The sequence below is a fragment of the Colletotrichum abscissum genome (assembly GCF_030869225.1).
Source record: "Colletotrichum abscissum strain IMI 504890 chromosome Unknown Scaffold_6.1, whole genome shotgun sequence".
Lineage (NCBI taxonomy): Eukaryota > Fungi > Ascomycota > Sordariomycetes > Glomerellales > Glomerellaceae > Colletotrichum > Colletotrichum abscissum.
This window is the reverse complement of record NW_026850503.1, coordinates 281,796-303,496: the sequence shown is the minus strand read 5'-3', so window position 1 is coordinate 303,496 and position 21,701 is coordinate 281,796. Positions and strand designations below refer to the sequence as shown.

The 21,701-nt window shown below is 28.9% G+C and overlaps 4 protein-coding genes across 4 annotated transcripts; 3 read left to right on the top strand and 1 right to left on the bottom strand.

The window, feature by feature from the left end:
- Positions 1-4,028: 4,028 nt before the first annotated feature.
- On the bottom strand, positions 4,029-4,190 carry CABS01_03140 (uncharacterized protein; the record flags this gene model as incomplete). Its single annotated transcript, XM_060536517.1, has 1 exon — positions 4,029-4,190. A coding segment is annotated over one exon (162 nt), but the record flags the coding sequence as incomplete, so codon positions are not given.
- Positions 4,191-9,805: 5,615 nt separating this feature from the next.
- On the top strand, positions 9,806-9,970 carry CABS01_03139 (uncharacterized protein; the record flags this gene model as incomplete). The annotated part of the gene is made up of 1 exon (XM_060536516.1): positions 9,806-9,970. A coding segment is annotated over one exon (165 nt), but the record flags the coding sequence as incomplete, so codon positions are not given.
- Positions 9,971-11,417: 1,447 nt separating this feature from the next.
- CABS01_03138 (uncharacterized protein) lies at positions 11,418-11,567 on the top strand (the record flags this gene model as incomplete). Its single annotated transcript, XM_060536515.1, has 1 exon — positions 11,418-11,567. A coding segment is annotated over one exon (150 nt), but the record flags the coding sequence as incomplete, so codon positions are not given.
- Positions 11,568-12,020: 453 nt separating this feature from the next.
- On the top strand, positions 12,021-12,203 carry CABS01_03137 (uncharacterized protein; the record flags this gene model as incomplete). The annotated part of the gene is made up of 1 exon (XM_060536514.1): positions 12,021-12,203. A coding segment is annotated over one exon (183 nt), but the record flags the coding sequence as incomplete, so codon positions are not given.
- Positions 12,204-21,701: the final 9,498 nt, after the last annotated feature.

Sequence of the window (21,701 nt, the reverse complement as noted above, 5' to 3'; positions counted from 1 at the left end):
AGGATTAGAGGACTATTTTTAAAAAAGGGGGATAGTACCTATCTCCTTTATTATAATATTAAAACGAAACGACTAAGCGATAAATTGGATTATAAAAAACTTAGATCTTTTGAAATTATTAAAAAAGCCTTATTAGTTAATTACGAATTAAGATTACTAAATACGATACAATACTATTCTATTTTTTATATTTTATTACTCGAGCTTATATTAAGAAGTTTATATATAAAAGATTATATTATCGTTAAACTAAACTAATTAGAATACGAAGTTAAACGAATTATTAACTATAAAATAAAGGATAATAAAAAAGAATACCTTATTAAATAGAAAAACTACGGATATAAAAAAATATATAAGAACTTATTACGAACCTTTAGAACTCTTAATAACTTCTTAAGGAGTACTAAAATTAAAATTAAATCTAAAACTCCTAGTTATTATAGTATCCTAATTAATAATCCTAAAAGTACCGTTAGCTTATATCTTACGGGCCGCCGAGGAAGTATTTTTAAAATCCTTAGGAAACTCTTCTAATATAACTCGACTCTTTTTAAATACTATTCGCTTTTAAGAACGAAGACGTTCTAACTTAAATAATAACTTATTTAACTTAGCCTAAGCTTATTAATAAGCCTTAGCCTTTTTTTATAACTCCGTAGCCCTTTTTTAAAACTATAACTCTTCTACTTCTTTTTTATAATTAAGATAATTAAACTCTATTACTAACTAACTAATTATACTTAGTTAGGTTAAGACTTAATAAATAAAAACGCAATACTTATAAGTATAAATAGTATTAGCGGATATATCGTACGAAATACCTAAGTAATAGTATATTTCGCAGACCTTAGAATTAAAAAGAACTAAATAACGAACCCCTTATAAACGATAATTTAAATAAGGTATTATTTTTATACCTTTATTAAAAAAACGAATAATACGTAATAATTTACGACGAGATATAGTTATTAAAAATTTCGATTTTTTAATTCGACCTAATATCGTATTAGTATATTTTAAAGAAATACTTAACGATTCCTTAACCTAAGAATAGACGACTTATTTATAAGCTTAGAGGATTAGACTTTTAAAAAGAGAAGCTAATATTACGACCTAATATATATAATAAGGCTAGGGCCTCGCCCTATAAGACCTATAGTAGCTACTATATTATATATATAAAAATACGGACTTAGGGTAACTCTTTTTAGGACGAAAGAACTATAGATAAGTTACGTAACTACGATTATATAATAAAATAAAGAACGGACGTTTATAAATAAATAAGACGGACGATCGTAAATAAGTAGGACGGACGACCGTTTAGTAAATAGTTAGATAATAGTAAATAAGAATATTATAAAAGATATATTTAGGAACGAGATTTATATATAGTATAAATTTAAGCTAGGCTTAAGGATAGATTTTTTATAGTTTTTTTAGTAATTAACTTAGTATTAGATCTTATAATCGCTTTTAGCTATTTTTACTAAGAACCCCTTTTAATAAGACTATGATTAATTACTAAAGCCTTACTTATTTTATAACTTATAAATATAGCTTTAGGGAAGCTATTTATAACTACGATACTATTTATTTAGTATTCGTAGCCTTAACTTTTATTAATATACTTATTATGACTAGCTAGCCGTAATAGTAAAACGGAGATTTTTTTATACTTTTACTAACTATATTATTATATACGAACTGGGCTATTAATAGAAGTGCTACCTAATTATCCTAGTTATAATTTATATAGTAATAAAAGTATATTTCGAGGATTTAGTTAATCCTTTTTATTTATTTATTAGTTTGCGGATAAAATAATATCGATAGTTTATAGTTTGTACTAAGTTACGAAATTAGAGATTTCTAAAACTTCGAAGTAAATAGCTTATTTTTATTAGAGATAATTTTTTTTAGTAAACCGTAGTTTAAGAGTATAATTTTAGTAAATACGTATATATTATAACTAGCTAGTCGTAATAAGTATATTAATAAAAGTTAAGGCTACGAATACTAAATAAATAGTATCGTAATTATAAATAGCTTCTTTAAAACTATATTTATAAGTCGTAGGATAAGTAAGGCTTTAGTAATTAATCGTAGTCTTATTAAAAAGGGTTCTTAATAAAAATAGTTAAAAGTGATCGTAAGATCTAATACTAAGTTAATTACTAAAGAAGCTATAAGAAGTTTATTTTTAAGCCCAGCTTAAGTCTATACTATATATAAGTCTCGTTTTTAAATATATTTTTTATAATATTTTTATTTATTATTATCTAACTATTTACCGAACGGTTATTCGTCCTATTTATTTATAATTATCCGTCCTATTTATTTATAAACGTCCGTTCTTTATTTTATTATATAATCGTAATTACGTAACTTATTTATAGTTCTTCCGTTCTAAAAGGAGTTATTTTAAGTCCGTATTTTTATATATATAATATAGTAACCGCCGTAGGTCTTATAGGGCGAGGCCCTAGCCTTATTATGCATATTAGGTCGTAATAATATACTAGGTTTTTTATAGTATTAGATTTTTTATAAGGAATAAAATAAGTAAACTTAATAAGTCGGTTAATTATAACTAAAATATTATCGTACTATATTTTAATAAATAGTTCTCTAGACTTTAGTAGTTTAATAATAAAGTCTTATATAATTAATTACTATATTTTTATTAATAGTTATAGTAGTTATAGCTCGTTATATAGTTTATATAAGCTATTTTTATTTTTTTTATAAGTCGCGCAGTTTTTAATTATTTTTATAATTTTAGCGCGTATAGTAAATTTATTATAGTATTAGTAAATCTATTTTTATATTTTAATAACTCCTTAGTAACCGTGTGCCGGTATACTATAAATTTCTATAATAAACTTAGGGGTTATTTTTCTAATTAAGCTAGTATTAATCTTTCTAGTTATTATAAGAAGCTTCGTAATTAGTATAAGGCTACTATCCTTTTTTTATTTAAAAATAACTTATATTTTTTTAAGGACCGCGACTTTATAGTCGGGTCTTTTATTAAGAGCGTCTATTTTACTATTTTTTAAACCTTTCTAATAGATAATTCGAAAGTTATATTTAAATAGGAACTCGCTCTATTTAACTTATTATTTATTTAGATTCTTATTTATTATAAAGTTTGCGAGGTTTTTATAGTTTATATAGACTATAACTTCGTATTTAGTTCTAAATAACTATAGTCTCTATTTTTAAAATACTTTAATAATTACTATTAGTTCTTTATTATAAATTTACTAATTTAATTCTGCTCTATAAAATGCTTTAGAGTAAAAATAATATAAATAAAGCTTTTTTTATTTATCTCGTTATCTTAAGACCGTTCTTATAGTAAAATTTAAAGCGTTAGTCTTAATTTCGAAAGGTTTTTAAGGGTCTAGGATTATAATAACTAGTTCGGAGACGACTATATTCTTAACTTTAATAAATACTTCCTTATATTTAGGATCTTAAATAAATAGGGTATCCTTTCGTATTAGGTTATTAAGAGGTCTAACTATATTAATATAGTTCTTAAGGAATCGTTAATAGAAATTAACGAATTTTAAGAATCCTTATACGTTTTTAACGTTCTATAGTATAGGCTAGTCCCTAACTACTTTTATTTTCGATACTTATATATAGATTTATCTTAATATAATAATATATTTAAAAAAGTCTATTTTTTATATATAGAATTCGTATTTAGAGGGTTTAGTATATAGCTTAGTATTTTAGAGCTTTTAAAATACTATATAAATATATTTTTTATATATTTTAAAATTAGGGGAGAAAATAAGAATATTATTAATATAAATAATAATAAAGATATCGACGTACTCCCAGAGTACGTAGTTAACTATTATTTAAAAAGTTACCGGAGTATTAGTAAGTCCGAAGAGTATAATAAGATACTTAAAAAGTCCTCTACGAGTTCGGAATACTATCTTTTACTCGTCTTTTTTTTTAATCTAAATCTAATTAAATACTTTTTTAAGATTTATAATAATAAACTAGTTAGCTCTATAAAATAAATCTCTAAGCTTAGTAATAAGCAGTAAGGGGTAATAATTCTTTTTTATAATTTCGTTAAGTTTTTTATAATTAATAATAGGTTTTAATTTTTTACCTTTTTTTAATATAAAGAATAAGGGGAATTTAGTAAGAGAATTCGATAGTTAAATATATCCTTTTTCGAGTTTCTCGTTAATATATTTATTAAAGTACTCTTATTCTTTTTAATTTATTAAGTATATTAGATAGAACCCGGGTTATGTCCTTTTTTTAAGCTCGATTTTTATATCCTAGTTACTATATTCTAATAATCCTATTTCTTTAGGTTCTATAAATAGTTTTATATATATTTAGTACTCCTTAGGTATAGTTTAGAGTTATTATAATCCCTAATTATTAATACCGGTTATAAACTTCTTAAAGCTTTTTATTATCTTAATAAAAGCTATATATTATATTTATTCTCGTTTTTTAAGAGTTTTTAAAAATCCGTTTAAACCCTTCTTTTTAAGTCGTTTAGTAACTAAATTTTCCTAGAGGACCTAGCTAGTAATCTAATCTATTTATAAGTTATGCTTTTATAATTACGAGATTCTTAGGATAACGTTAATATTTCCTATCTCTATAATATCGTACTATAGTTATTCTTACTAATTATTAATATATATTAAGAGGTATACGGTCTCTCGATTAATATATTTATAGTTATAGTTAACTCGTTCTCTTTTTATTATCTATAGTTAATATAAGTTATCTTTTTATACTTATAATAAGTTAAGTTTATTTACTATTTTTAATAAGATATAACTTTTTTATACGCTATTATTAATAATAGCGTTTAATCCTCGTCCGTAAATATCGAAGTTAACTTATAAATATACGTTATTATATTATTTAGTTATATATAAGAACTTTTCTTCTATTCTCGCTTTTCGTCGTTCCTTTATAATTAGCTTTCTTAGTTTTTTAATATACGTTTCTTTTATTAAATACCTTATTCACATAGTTCTTATTATTCTCTCTAAGCTTTAGCTTTTCCGATATAGTAAACTTAGTATTAGTTATACTTATAGTCTTCCTATTTTATATATTCGCTATTAAAGTATTTTATAAAAAAGCTAGGGTCTGGGCCGAATATTATTCTATTACTATTATCGAAGCTTAGTAACGTCTAACTAGGTAGTTAGTTTTTTATATAAATATTTTTAATAAGCTTATTATTACGTCTTTATAAATAGAAGCGACTATTTTATTTATATACGAGGTACTAAAAGCATTTATTATCTAAGTATTTTACTTAAAATAATTTTTTATAAAAGGGGTCTTCGGGGTTAAATAAAGAGTAATCTTTGTCCGTATAGGGGGTTATTATAACCTTTTTACGTTTTTTAGTTTTATAAAACTAAATAGTTTAGTTATCCTCGAATAGATAAATATACTTATACTATAGTTCGTCGTCGTTCTTTTTAAAATTAGTATTATTAACGCTAAGTAATACTTTATAATTAATCTCTATTTAAGTACGTCGTTAGGTAACGTTACGAAGTTCGTCCGAATTATAAAGTAATTCTATTTTATTAAAATAGAAAGAACTAGTTCTTATCTTAATATCTTCTTTTTTAAGGTTAAAGTTAATTTTTTTTTTTTTATAATTCTAAAGTTAAAAATTAGTTTTTTAATTATTTCGATTTTATTTTTACGCGAGAGGTTTTTAAGTTATTTTTTAACTTTACGAATAAATTTTTTATTACTATTTACCTTTTATATTATATAAATAGACTTAGTTAGGATTTTATTTAGATCGAGTCTTTTTTTAGACTTAGTAAATTATTTCTAATTTATATAGTTTTGTCGTACTATATAAACGAGGCTACTTATAATTTTTTTAATATTAGGTCTTCTTTTTTTAAATTTAAGGAGCTACTCTTTTATATTAGCTAAGCGTCTTTATTTAATTCGTTTTTTAAGAAAATAAAGTGTGTTTTTTATAATAGGGTCTATCTTAGCCTTTTTTTTTATATTCTTATAAATCTAAGAGAGCGTAGTAATATATTTAATATTATTTTTTTTAAGAGTATAGGGTTAGTAGGCGGATATTTTTTTTTTTTATTATTATTACTAAGGTCCTAATAGATAGTATAGTATTAGATCGTCCCTTATCTTTAGGTTATTTTAGGTACTATCCTATTTATTCTTTACTATTTTAATAAGTAAGATAATTATCGTCGTAGTAAGCCGTTTATAAGAGTTATTTATAGGGGGTTTCCTTACTTACGATATTAGCTCGTTTTTTTAAAATAAGTTAATATTAAATACGCTTAGGTTATTAATAGTTTCTAGCTATATATCCTAGTTTATTATAATTATAATATTTAAAATCTTTTTTTTAGCGAGGTTATTCTTTTTTAGTAACGCTAAGGTTTATTAGTCCGCTATAATACTCTATTATAGTAGTTATTAGTTTATATTTACGTTTACTATTAGGTTTAGCTCGGTTATTCTAAGTATTCTATTTTTTTTATTTAAGGCGTCGTTCGTAGAGTCGATTATTAATTTTAATAGTTATATCGATATAATTATAAAGTTTATCGGGTCGGTCTTAATAAAAGAGGTTATCCTTAACTTTTTTTTTTAGGCCGCGATAGAAAGTTATTATAAGTACTTTATTACTTTAATTAAGCTTAGAGATAATCTATTTAAATTTAGAAATATACTTACTAACTAACCCTTTTTATATAAGGGTTATAAGCTTTTGTTTAGTAATTCGTTCTTTATTGGGGTTACCGAAGGTTTTTTTAAGTTTTTTTTTAAACTCGTTATAGTTATCGAAAAAATTTTTAGTATTTTTATCCTAGATATTACGTTCGTTTTTAAAGTAGTTTTTTATAAAGGGTTCGAACTAAATAAGGGTATCTTTTTTAAAAAATAAAGCTACGTAATAGACCTTATTTACTTTAATAATAAAAGAGGTCCCGTAGTAGCGTAAGTAGGCCCTAGTTTGGGTAAGGAATCCTTAAAAAGTATTTAGGGACCCGTTATAAGGTTCCGGTTTAGGGTACTTAGTTCTAAGTATTAAAAGAGGTCGGGGCGCTATAAGCTAAGCGTAAAGTTATTCGTTTTTATTTTTAAGTTTAAGTATTATATTATATAATTATTAAATAGTAAGTATAGTTACCTTAGTAAGTTGCGCCGTATTATTATTATTAACGGTTAATATATTCGTACTATTTAATTAGTTTTTTAAAAAGTAAACTTATTAAATAGGAGTAATTAAAATATTATAGCTAGCTAGTTATAGTAAATATATTAATAAAAATTAAAATTACGAGTATTAAGTAAATAGTATCGTAGTTATAAATAGCTTTTTTAAAACTATATTTATAAATCGTAAAGTAAGTAAGGCTTCGGTAATTAATTATAAGCTTATTAAAAGGGGTTTTTAATAAAAATAGCTAAAAGCGATTATAAGATTTAATACTAAGTTAATTACTAAAAAAGCTATAAAAGTCTATCCTTAAGCCCGGCTTAAGTTTATATTATATATAAGTCCGCTTATAAATATATCCTTTATTAATAATTACTCTTATTCGTTAAGTAATCGCTTAGTAAATATTAATAAGCGCTTACTTAGAGTAATTATAATAATTATTTTATTACGTAATTACTACTTCTTATTTATACGTAACTTATTTATAGTTCTTTCGTTCCGTAAGAGTTACCTTATATTCCCGTATTTTTATATATATAATATACCGTAGCCGCTATAAGCCTACGGGGCGGGCCCTAGTTTTAGTTATATATATTAGGTCGTAATATAATAATAATAAAAGAAAAAAGGATATTTACTTACTAACCCTATATTTTTAAAAAAAATAATATTAAATATATTATTACGCTCTCTTAGATTTATAAAAATATAAAAAAAAAAGTAAAAATAAACCCCGTTATAAAAAACATACTCTACTTTTTTAAAGAACGAATTAAGTAAAAACTCCTAGTTAATATAAAAAAATAACTTTTTAAATTTAAAAAAAGAGGACCTAATACTAAAAAAATTATAAGTAGCCTCGTTTATATAATACGACGAGACTATATAAATTAGAAATAATTTATTAAGTTTAAAAAAAAACTCGATTTAAATAAAATCCTAACTAAGTTTATTTATATAATATAAAAAGTAAATAGTAATAGAAAATTTATTTATAAAATTAAGGAGTAGCTCGAAGACCTCTTATATAAAAATAAGATCGAAGTACTTAAGAAACCGATTTTTAATTTCGGAGTTATTAAAAAAAGAAAAATTAACTTTAACCTTAAGGAAAAAGATATTAAAATAGGAATTAGTTCCTTTTATTTTAATAAAATAGAATTATTTTATAATTTAAACGAACCTCGTAACGTCGCCCGATAACGTACTTAAATAGAGATTAATTATAAAATACTACTTAATATTAATAATACTAGCTTTAAAAAAAATAATAACAAACTATAATATAAATATATTTATTTATTTAAGGATAACTAAACTATTTAGTTTTATAAAACTAAAGAATATAAAAAAATTATAATAACCCCCTATATAAATAAAAATTACTTTTTACTTAACCCTAAAGACCCCTTTTATAAAGAATTATTTTAAGTAAAGTACTTAAATAATAAATACTTTTAATACCTCGTATATAAATAAAATAGTCGCTTTTATTTATAAAAATATAATAATAAACTTATTAAGGATATTTATATAAAAAACTAACTACTTAGCTAGACGTTACTAAGCTTTAATAATAATAATAAAATAATATTTAGCTTAGACCCTAGCTTTTTTATAAAGTACTTTAATAATAAATATATAAAATAAAAAGATTATAAATACGACTAATACTAAGTTTATTATATTAAAAAAGCTAAGGCTTAGAGAAAATAATAAGAATTATATAAGTAAAGTACTTAATAAAAAAAGCATATAATAAAAAACTAAAAAAGCTAATTATAAAGGAATAACGAAAAGTAAAAATAAAAAAAAAGTTCTTATATATAACTAAATAACGTAACGACGTATATTTATAAATTAACTTCGATATTTATAAACGAGGATTAAATACTATTATTAATAATAATATATAAAAAACCTATATCTTATTAAAAATAGTAAATAAACTTAATTTATTATAAGTATAAAAAAATAACTTATATTAATTATAAACGGTAAAAGGAGAACGAGTTAATTATAATTATAAATATATTAATTAAGAAACCGTATACCTCTCGATATATATTAATAATTAGTAAAAATAACTATAATACAATATTATAAAGATCGGAGATATCGATATTAGTTTAGGAATTTTATAGTTACGAAAGTATAACTTATAAATAAATTAGATTACTAACTAAGTCCTTTAAAAAAATTTAGTTATTAAACGACTTAAAAAAAAAGGGTTTAAACGGATTTTTAAAAACTTTTAAAAAACGAGAATAAATATAATATATAGCTTTTATTAGGATAGTAAAAAGCTTTAAGAAGTTTATAACTAGTATTAATAATTAGGGATCGTAATAACTCTAAATTATACTTAAAGAGTACTAAATATATATAAAACTATTTATAAAACCTAAAAAAATAGGATTATTAAAATATAGTAACTAGGATATAAAAATCGAATTTAAAAAAAGAACATAACTTAAGTTCTTTTTAATATATTTAATAAATTAAAAAAAATAAGAATATCTTAACGAATATATTAATAAGAAACTTAAAAAAGGACTTATTTAACTATCGAATTCTATTATAAAATTACTCTTATTTTTCGTATTAAAAAAAGGAATAAAGAAACGAAGACTAATTATTAATTATAAAAGACTTAACGAAATTGTAAAAAAGAATTACTATCTTTTATTATTTATTACTAAGCTTAGAGATCTATTTTACAGAGCTAACTAGTTTATTATTATAAATTTTAAAGAAATATTTAATTAGATTTAAATTAAAAAAAGAGACGAATAGAAAATAGTATTTCAAATTCGTAGAGGACTTTTTAAGTACTTTATTATACCTTTTAGACTTATTAATACCCTAGTAACTTTTTAAATTATAATTAATTACGTAATCCGGGAATACGTTAATATCTTTATTATTATTTATATTAATAATATTCTTATTTTCTCTCCCGATCTTAAAATATATAAAAAGTACGTTTATATAGTATTTTAAAAGCTTTAAAATACTAAGTTATATACCGAACTTTCTAAATATAAGTTCTATATATAAAAAATAGACTTCTTTAGATATATTATTATATTAAAATAAATTTATATATAAGTATTAAAAGTAAAAGTAATTAGGGACTAGCCTATATTATAAAATATTAAGGATATATAAAGATTTTTAAGATTTGTTAATTTTTATTAACAATTCTTTAAAAACTATATTAATATAATTAGACTTTTTAATAACTTAATATAAAAGGATACCCTATTTATTTAAAATCCTAAGTATAAAGAAGTATTTATTAAAGTTAAGAATATAGTCGTTTTTAAACTAGTTATTATAATCCCGGACCTCTAAAAACCTTTTAAAATTAAGACTAATACCTTAGATTTTACTATAAAAGCGGTCTTAAGATAATAAGATAAGTAAAAAAAGCTTTATTTATATTATTTTTATTTTAAAGTATTTTATAAAATAGAATTAAATTAGTAAATTTATAATAAAGAACTAATAACTATTATTAAAGTATTTTAAAAATAGAGATTATAGTTATCTAGAACTAAGTACGAAGTTATAGTTTATATAGATTATAAAAACTTTATAAACTTTATAATAAATAAAAACTTAAATAAACGATAAGTTAAATAGAGCGAATTCCTATTTAAATTTAATTTTTGAATTATTTACTAAAAGGGTTTAAAAAATAATAAAGTAAACGCTCTTAATAAAAGACCTAATTACGAAATCGTAATCCCTAAAGAAATATAAGTTATTTTTAAATAAAAAAAATAATAATAGCTTTATATTAATTATAAAGCTTTTTATAATAGCTAGAAAAATTAATACTAGCCCGATTAAAAAAATAATCCCTAAGCTTATTATAAAAATTTATAATATACTAATATATAGTTACTAAAGAGTTATTAAAATATAAAAACAGATTTACTAATATTATAATAAATCCGCTATACGTACTAAAATTATAAAAATAATTAAGGACTACGTAACTTATAAAAAAAATAAAAATAGCCTATATAAACCTTATAGCGAGCTATAATTACTATAATTATTAATAAAAGTATAATATTTAATTATATAGGACTTTATTATTAAATTACTAAAGTTTAGAGAACTATTTATTAAAATATAGTACGATAATATATTAATTATAGTTAACTAACTTACTAAGTTTACGTATTTTATTCCCTATAAAGAATTAAGTATTATAGAAGACTTAGTATATATATTTATTAAGGTTATATTTTTAAATTACGGTTTACTAAAAAAAATTATTTTTAATAAAAATAAGCTATTTATTTTAAAGTTTTAAAAATCTCTAATTTCGTAACTCGGTATAAACTATAAACTATTAATATTATTTTATTTATAAACCGATAAATAGATAGAAAAGATTAACTAGATCCTTAAAATATACTTTCGTTATTATATAAACTATAACTAAGATAATTAAGTAGTACTCTTATTAATAGCTTAGTTCGTATATAATAATATAGTTAGTAAAAGTACGAAAGAATCCCCGTTTTACCTTAATTACGGATTTTAATTAATAATATATAGAGAAGTACGATAAGGATTATAAACTATAAAAGCTATAATAAACGTAAGTAAATTTAAAGAAATTTATAAATAAGCTTTATTAAACTTCGAGTTTATATAATAGCGTATAAAAAAGAACGTAAATAGATTAAAAATTAAAGGACTATTTTTAAAAAAGGAGGATAGTGCTTATTTCTTTTATTATAATATTAAAATAAAATAACTAAGTAATAAATTAAATTATAAAAAACTTAGACTTTTTAAAATTATTAAAAAAATCTTATTAGTTAATTACGAATTAAGATTACTAAATATAATACGATATTACTATATTTTTTACGTTTTATTACTTAAGTTTATATTAAAAGGTTTATATATAGAAAATTATATTATTATTAAACTAAACTAATTAAAATATAAAATCGAATAAATTATTAACTATAAAATAAAAAATAATAAGAAGGAATATTTTATTAAATAAAAAAACTACGGATATAAAGAAAATATATAAGAACTTATTACGAATTTCTAAAACTCTTAATAACTTCTTAAGGAGTACTAGAATTAAAATTAAATTTAAAACTCCTAACTATTATAATATCCTAATTAATAATTTTAAAAATACTGTTAGTTTATATTTTACGGGCTATTAAAGAAGTATTTTTAAGATCTTTAAAAAACTCCTCTAATATAACTTAACTCTTTTTAAATACTATTTATTTTTAAAAACGAAGACGCTCTAACTTAAATAATAACTTATTTAACTTAACCTAAGCTTATTAATAAGCCTTAGCCTTTTTTTATAATTTTATAGCCCTCTTTTAAAACCGTAACTTTTCTACCTCTTTTTTATAATTAAAATAATTAAACTCCGTTACTAACTAACTAACTATACTTAGTTAATTAAGATTTAATAAATAAAAACGTAATATATACGAGTATAAATAGTATTAATAAACGTATTATATAAAATACTTAAATAATAATATATTTTATAAACCTTAGAATTAAAAAAAACTAAATAACGGACCCTTCGTAAATAATAATTTAAATAAGGTATTATTTTTATACTTTCGTTAAAAAAACGAATAATATATAATAATTTATAATAAGACGTAGCTATTAAAAATTTCGATTTTTTAATTCGACCTAATATCGTATTAATATATTTTAAAAAAATACTTAACGATTCCCTAACTTAGGAATAAACGACCTATTTATAAGCCTAGAAGACTAGATTTTTAAAAAAAGAAGCTAATATTATAACTTAATATATATAATAAGGCTAGGGCTTTGCCCTATAGGACTTATAATAGCTATTATATTATATATATAAAAATACGGACTTAAGATAACTCCTTTTAAAACAAAAGAATTATAAATAAGTTACGTAACTACGATTATATAATAAAATAAGGAACGAATACTTATAAATAAATAGAACGGACGATTATAAATAAATAAAACGGATAACCGTTTAATAAATAATTAAATAATAATAAATAAGAATACTATAAAGGATATATTTAAAAATAAAACTTATATATAATATAAACTTAAGCTAGGCTTAAGGATAGACTTCTTATAGCTTCTTTAATAATTAACTTAGTATTAAATTTTATAATTACTTTTAGCTATTTTTATTAAGAACCCCTTTTAATAAGACTATAATTAATTACTAAAGCCTTATTTACTTTACGATTTATAAACATAGCTTTAGGGAAGCTATTTACGATTATAATACTATTTATTTAGTACTCATAGCCTTAACTTTTATTAATATACTTATTATAACTAGCTAGCTATAATAATAAGGTAGCTTACTTATCCCGAATTATATAGCGGTTTTCGTATTAAAATTACTATATTACGTTAAGCGCATACTTAGGGTATATTATACGTATTATATAATTAAAAAATATACCGTATTATATAATTTTTTTTAAAAGTATAATCTTATTAAGGTCGATCTTTTACGCTTATAAAGCTAAAAAAAAAAACTACTATATAACTATTCTAAATATAATTTAGCTTATTATAAAACTAGTCTTATTAAAATTATATAGTAGTTTTTTTCTAGCTTTATAAGTATAAAAGATCGACCTTAATAAGATTACGCTTTTAAAAAAAATTATATAATACGGTATACTTTTTAACTATATAATATATATAATATACCTTAAGTACGCGCTTAACGTAATATAATAATTTTAATATAAAAATTATTATATAATTCGGGATAGGTAAGCTACCCTATAGCAGTACTAGTTAGAAAAGTTAATAATAGAGGTCGGCCGTAAAGGTCGGAGGCGGCCCTTAACTATAGAGGTTCTAAATTTTAATAATAACGTAGAGGTTTTTAAAAAAAGGGCTAAAAGGGCTAATATTTAGTATATTAAAGCTCGTAAAGATTCTTTTTATCTTTATTATTTTTAATATTACCTAAAACTACTCTCTATTTAAACTAAATAAATTTATTAAATAACTTATTAAACGAACTTATTAAACGAACTTATTAATATATAAATTACTATTTTAAAAATACCCCTCGATAAGTCCCCCTCTTTAGGGCTTAATAAATTAGGCCCCCTCGACGCCCTAGCTATTATAGCTAACGTAAATATACTTAAAGAATAGCGTAGTACTTTTTAATAATATAAAATCTAGCTAAGTAATAATACGAACGCTATAAATAACCGGGCTAATACGAATATTAAGATTTAGTATATTAACGTTAACTTAGAAATTATATTTTATAAAACTAAAAATCCTTTTAATATAGGCTATATTATAAACGTAAAAGAATATATAAAGGGCCCCTTAACTTTTAATAAGAAGGAGTATATAATATAGGATCTAACTACTTATATAGGTTAATATTAAGAGGTTTTATATATATTAGAGTAAGTATAGCTCGCCCTCTAAACGGGTAGGGGAAGGTCGGGAGCTATTAATAAAAAAAAATAACAGTTAAATCGGTTAACTATTTTAATTAGTAATTAGGTATAGAGCGCAATATACCTAGTTTTCCTTAATACGTAATATATAATATAGCCCCGGCGGATTACTCCGTCGGGGGGCTTATTAAAGTTATAAATATCTAAGTTTATAATATTATATTTCGTAACTATATTTACTACGAAATAAAACTATATATTTATCGTATTTAAGTCTTCGTATTAGGCCCTTTTATAGTCGTATTTATAAAAAAAGCGTATCTAGAGCTATAATTAGCGTTTAATAAAGTTAAAAGCTTAGTACTTCTTAATAGGGGGCGTATTATAATTAGTAAGTAGTTAATTAGCTATATCTTTTATATTACTAATACGGGGAGAAAACGATCGAAAATCTAGATTTAAAATATACTTAACTAGCTTCTCTTCTTAAAGTAGCGTTAAATTCTATAAGTTAGGAATAATATTACGTTATAATAAGACTCTTTTTAATTACGTATTAAAAATTAAATAAGGGACTAAGTAGATCTTTATAATAGCTTAGACGCTTAGATTTAAGTTTTTTTTAATAACTTAGATAGCTAAGTTTAATTAAACGTTATTATTTTATAATATTATTATTTTATTATAGCGTTGTATAAAGTAAAAAGTAAAAGTTAAGTTAAACGCGGTCGGGTAGCTAGCTCGCTTATCTAGCTAGCTCGCTTATTATATACGTTATAAGAAGTCTATTTTTAAACCTAGCTAGAATTTATTTTATATATAAGTCTCGTTCCTAAATATATCTTTTATAATAACGTATATAATAAGTAAGCTAGATAAATAAGCGAGCTAGACACGTCCTTATTGTACCTTAAAAGTCGGTTTTATAAATATTTATTAAAAATCTAAACTTTAATTTAAAAAAAATAAATTCTAAATCTAATTTTATTATTTTTAAAGGATTATATAAAATATTCCCTAAAAATCTAATTTATATATTATAGTGTAAATTAAAAAAATTTAAAAAGTGGGGCTTTAATAAGGTATAAGTTCGAGATCTAGTTAAATATAATATAAATAATATTAAGAATAACGTATATAATAAGCGAGCTGCCTAGATAAGCGAGCTACCCACGTCCTTATCGTACTTTAAAAGTCGGTTTTTTAACTATTTATTAAAATTCGAATATAAGACTAAAATATATAAAACTTTCTTTAGAAATTTTAATAAGGAAAATATAAATATAGAAAATATTTCTAATATTATTTATATTATATTTAACTTGATCTCGAACTTATACTTTATTAAAGCCCTATTTTTTATATTTTTCTTAATCTAAGCTTTAATACTTAAATTAGATTTTTAAAAAAATATTTTATATAGTTTATTAATAATAATAAAATTAAATTTAAATTCTGTTTTTTTTTTTTTAAATTAAACTTTGGATTTTTAATAAATAGTTATAAAACCGACTTTTAAAGTACGATAAGGACGTAAGTAGCTCGCTTATTTAGGTAGCTCGCTTATTATATACGTTATAAGAAGTTTATTTTTAAACCTAGTTTAAATTTATATTATATATAAGTTTTATTTTTAAATATATTTTTATTTATATATTATTTTAATGGGCCTCGCATTTTAAATATATAGGCTCTATATTTAAAAAAAAAAAACAAGGTTTATATCCTTAATATACGGACCTCCTTATTTCTTATCGTTATATAAGTTATTTTATAGTTTTTTTATTTTATAAAAATTATTTTATATTCTTTTATTTTTATATATATAATATATTATAGCTATTATAAGCTTATGGGGCGGGCCCTAGTCCTAGTTATATATATTAAGTTATAATAAGTAGTTAGGTAAATTAAAATAACTTATAAATAAAGGACGGTATAGGGGTACTAGGGGCGAGGCATAGCTAAGTACCGTTTTATAAGCTAAGTTATCCGTGATCCCGCTCTTCTAAATAAGCCGGCCCTTATTGGCTTATTTATAGGAGAGCGGACGGGATCCCGAGTTTTCCAATGGGTATGGTCGTATGTGGTAGAGCGAGGGCATCGTAACGTACAAGTCACCTTGCTTGGCCCCAAGCGGCGGTCACCACAACCCATTTTCGTGCAAGTATGAGTCGCTGTCGTAACTGCTACGGACCGTATATCCTATGGCATCGACTGCGAAGATTGATCGCGACGAAAAAATGACAATGCAATGGCAGTGGACCAGAGCGTCCTGTCCCGTTTTCTCTGACTGACCGTGTGTGTGTGTGCATGGGTGAGTGTCATCCCACTCGGATCGTTTTCTTTCTCTGCAACGAGGTTTGTACACTGTTAAGCCTGTATCTCGAGGCAGCTCTGATTTCCATTTGCCGTGCTAGGGTAAAGAATCACGGTCTAGCCCTTCACTGCAGCCACTCGCGGCATGGGCCTCCAAGTCTCGCCTTACCTACAATTGTGTAGCGAGCGGCGTTTGCCTGTTCGATGCCACAACTCTTCGCTCGCATTGATGCAAAACATATCGCAGGCGACAGGCGAGAGTGCTGACTCTTGTCCATTGGACCGCGGGCACCACCGTCGAGGATTGGGGTGTAGCCAGCTTTGCCTCCGCGTCTCGGAGACCAATTGTCGTCCGATAGGTTCCGCGCCGGCCCGCGGATGGCCAGTGCGAAGCCACTATGCAACTCGGGCCCATGACGGCAAAAGGGTCTGAGGTTCGGACCTCGGTGAGAGTCCGTATACTTCCTCGTCCATGGATGTTCTCTGCTCCTCCAGCTGGGGGCCGAGGCGAGGTCCCGAAATCCCACAGTTCCGAGAATTGCTCCGCCGGCACCGTCACGTAATCTTGAAAGTAGCAGCGAGCAGCGGGCAGCTCGCGATTGAGTCATGGAGGCTGTCTTTTTGTGCACCTGGGAATTTGCTTGGGCTCCGTGTCCGACTGCCAACGCCGGGTGATGCGCGAACCACGATACGCAAGCACCGTTCGGACCAGGGTAGGAGAAATGGGGTCATGCCTGATCGTTTCTGGGTCTATCAGCGCGCCGGAGCCACGTTCGGCGCAAACGCTCTGACATTTCTAGCCAGAGTGGACAACGGTGTAACATCGTTGCTCGTCTGCTTGTGAAGAATCGGATATTAGAAAGACCCAAAGAGGTCGAGCCAAAATTCAGGAAACCCACGATAAACCCATGATGAAAATGTCATGTTTTGACGATAAGCGCGGCTGATTTGGATACGGCCTAGAGGAAACAAAAGTCAGAGGTACCTGCATGTCCGTACCGGCAATAGGGAATGTGTTTCCATGTAATGTTTCAACGCCCTTGCTTGCAGACCCGGGCAGCGGGGATGAACTTTTTTGCCTCGTGATGCGTGCCAGGCTCTTGGAGTTACTGTGGGCTGCATGAAACGGCCCGTGTCCTTGATAGGCATTTCCCATTGATAAGCCACGATACGGATATACGATCAAGTGGAAAAGCTCAAATTTTCTCGTCCAATTCTAAACTCTTGGCCCTGGTCTCGGGCTAGAGCAGAAAAAGCATCTTGTGCGCGGGACCTTTGAATCTTTGAAGAAGAGAAGACAGGAAAATGCGAAATAGGGGTTGCCTGGTCTGATTTCTCGTTGGATGGGGGCGGCCAGAGACCACCACGCGCTCAAGGATCAAGGATCGTGGGCCATGGTCGTGGGGATTGGTGCTAGCGGCCTGCCTGCATGCGAGGAGATTCGTAATGGAGCCATTTTCCTGTTTGGGAATCCAATGTTTCTCGCTTGACCGAGAAGTCGAAAACGCGATAAATGACCGTACGTGAGACTGGGTTAAGGCAGAATAGCCAGTCAGCATCGCGCAAGCCTTGGTAATAATTCACGGGTGTCGTTGACTCGTGCTGGATGACGATCTTTCTCGCACCATGGTCGTGACTGTCGCATGAAATTTGAATAGCGTTGTCGTCTTAAGCCTTGCGACGATCGCCACATGAGAAAATTCCGATAGCTAGCCGAGTAGCCATGCCATCAACGGTATCCGTAGGCGGCCTCGCCAGACCAATGGCTGCAAACCCGATCAGAAGCGGGATGGCGGAGGGGGGCGTTTGACGTTTGTAGGAACAGGCGGCGAGCTGTAATGCAGCTTCCCTTGAGTATCCCCGTTTGCGGCAGATAACCCAGGTTAACTTGGACTGCTGAAACGGGATTATTGGCGACACGGCTCGGCGCATCGGCTCCTTGAGCGTTTGCTTGGTCTGCCGGACCGTCGAGCACACCGGACCAATTAAGACGGGGTCACGTCTCTGTACTTGTAGGGAAGGCATGGAGCTTCAAACGGAGGCCGGGTCAGGGCCGGATTGCCAGGATGTTAGAGAGAAGGTGATATCTTGTTGGCGGAGCTGGTTGGATGTGGTCTGCTAGCTCAGGAACGGACCTAAATCATGGTATTAGGCGGCGCGCGGCGTGGACATGGGAGTCAGTAATGGCCCGAAGGAGAGAAAACTTGGAAGACATGGTGTGATGGTTTTACATTTGCTAGACCCAGCGTAGTCGAGATAGAGGAACGCAAATGTTTAGCAAATGACTGTGGTGTTGTTCCGAGGAATGCTCGTGCAGATGACAATCCGGTGTTGGCGCTGTAAATCTACACGTCGTATTAGAGTAGAAGGGAGTAGCGGATGGGATTACCGCGTGCCAGACAAAGCTGTTGAGACGCGCCAGTATGCATCCATCAGACCTTGATGGTGATATGTATGGTGTGCAGCAGTGTGGACTGAGTAGTGCAGCTAAGAGGGTGTGGTGCAAGTTGTGCTAGTGCAGGTTCACGGACAATTTGCTGCAGGCGTCGACTCGGTGCATCTTGGATCGTGTTTCTCTTGCATATCAGTGGCTGTGAAGCCAAGCTTTCCACGTCTTTTGCCGCAGCTTTGAAGGTAAGAGTGTGACAACCAGGGACGGGACGGCACAGTCGAGAGTATGGCAGAGTTGGCACTAAGGTATTCGTATGGCAGCTGAGAGCAAAGAAAGCCCCTGCTGCCAATGACAGGCTCTGTGACTCGGGAGACACCGCCGATCATGCTAAACGTTTGATGTCTAGTCGAATGAGATGAATTTGCAGTGGAAAATAAGGTAACAACGTTTGGTGATTGGAGAAGTCGATAATGCGAACTCTAAGATTACGTGTTGCACGTCGGGAAATATGCACTTAGGTAAGCAATGTTCATGCAGCAGGCAGTGGCATCCAACCTTAGGTAGGAGGTACCTAGCTGGGAGGGGCGATGGAGGAGGGGAAGGGACGGACGGGCATGACGGGCAAGATGCCACGGGCACTACTAACTTTTGTTGCCGCGGAAGGAAGGAAGAGAGATTAGAGAGGCAGGCACGGTTGGTGCATTTGAAGTGGCAGGCAGTGGAGGCAGGCAGGCGCAATTGCAATTGTCAATGTCAGTGCCACTTCCAACTTTCACGTGGGCTCTCGGTCCCCGTTTTCGTCTTGTGCCTACCTGATGAGGTCAATCTTCGCACGGTTGGAAGAACGGACGTCTGTCTTATGTAAGTAAACAAGCAGAGTGCCAGAGCTATCCAGAATGGGGAGCACAGATGTTGGTAAAGGTCCAGCCCGGCGCCTCAATCTGGCATCTTAAACTGCCATCCCAGCAAGGCGGAATGCCAGGTTCAGGTCGCTTCCCGAAAAGATCAGAACACCAACCTGAAGCAATGGGGCTCCGGGGTTCATTCGTCTATGAGGGAGACTCGAAGGGAGCAGAAGAAGAAGAAAGGCAAAGGGGATCTACGGAGTATGTGTACTCCGTACGATGCATGGAATAATCCGCAATTCTGCTTCGCGCGGACTTTGATCACTCGGGGGCAGAGGCAGAGGAACGAAAGAGATAAAAAAAAAAGGAACAGCGGAAGAAAAGACGAAGACACCGAGTTGGCAGGCGCATCCTTGTCAGACGACCTCACTTGCGTACCCGGACACCCCTAGGGGCCCCAGGGTGAGTGCGACGCCATCCCACCCGTCGGGGAACGACCTGGCAGTCCTGGGTACTGACAAACACGCAAAGTGTTGGACCCCTGCAGGACATCTCAAATCCAATCCAACCTATCCATCCATTCACCCATCCAGCCCAGTCCAACTGGACGAGCAGTCCAATCCCATTGCACAATCCCGCCATCCAACGCCCACACCAGCACCAAGCAGCACCAAGCACCAAGCAGAAAAAGCACCGGGCAAGCAAAGGGAACGAACCAAGGGCAATCGTCCACCTCAGTCTACTGTCTAAGACTGCCCATCCAATTCAATTCCCATTTGACCCCCGACTTGCCGTTCCATTCTTCTACTCCACCGTCCCCGGGCCTTTCTTCCTCTCTTGGGCCTACTTTCTTTCTCACTCGCCGTCTCGTGTCGTTTCGTCTCTGGCCACCGCAGCTCCCCACGTCCTTGGAGCCCAACTCGATTCGACTTCAAGTAGAGCCAGCACCGCTGTTTGTGCCCTCTCGATTTGCCCAAGACTTTTCAGTCTTCGCCCTCACTACTGCTCAGCCTATGGCTACGATTCAAGGCCAACTCAAACACCATCGTGGCTCGATACGACCGCCTTCAACCTCGTCGTACCGATACCTAGAGACCCAATTCGAATCCCAGCACGGCGGCTGTACATAGCCCGAACCTGCTGCACCAATTTACCTTACTCCGTACACTACCTTACCTGCTTCGTACTCCGTACTGCGAACCCTGCATTTATACGAGTACCTGGTACTGTACACTGCATCGCCTGTCCACCATTCCGCCTGCTCCTTCGTGCGCCACTGCACAAGACGAATACCCAATCTCGCTCTGAAGCATACCCTGCATGCTGCCCGTACCGTCACCAACCTCGACATTCACTCTCTCAGAACCCTTCACAATTCGGCTCCGTTTTCCCTACGAAATCCACCAGATCAGCGGATCCTTCCCTACGGATACCACTCCTCCCAGACTCTCTTA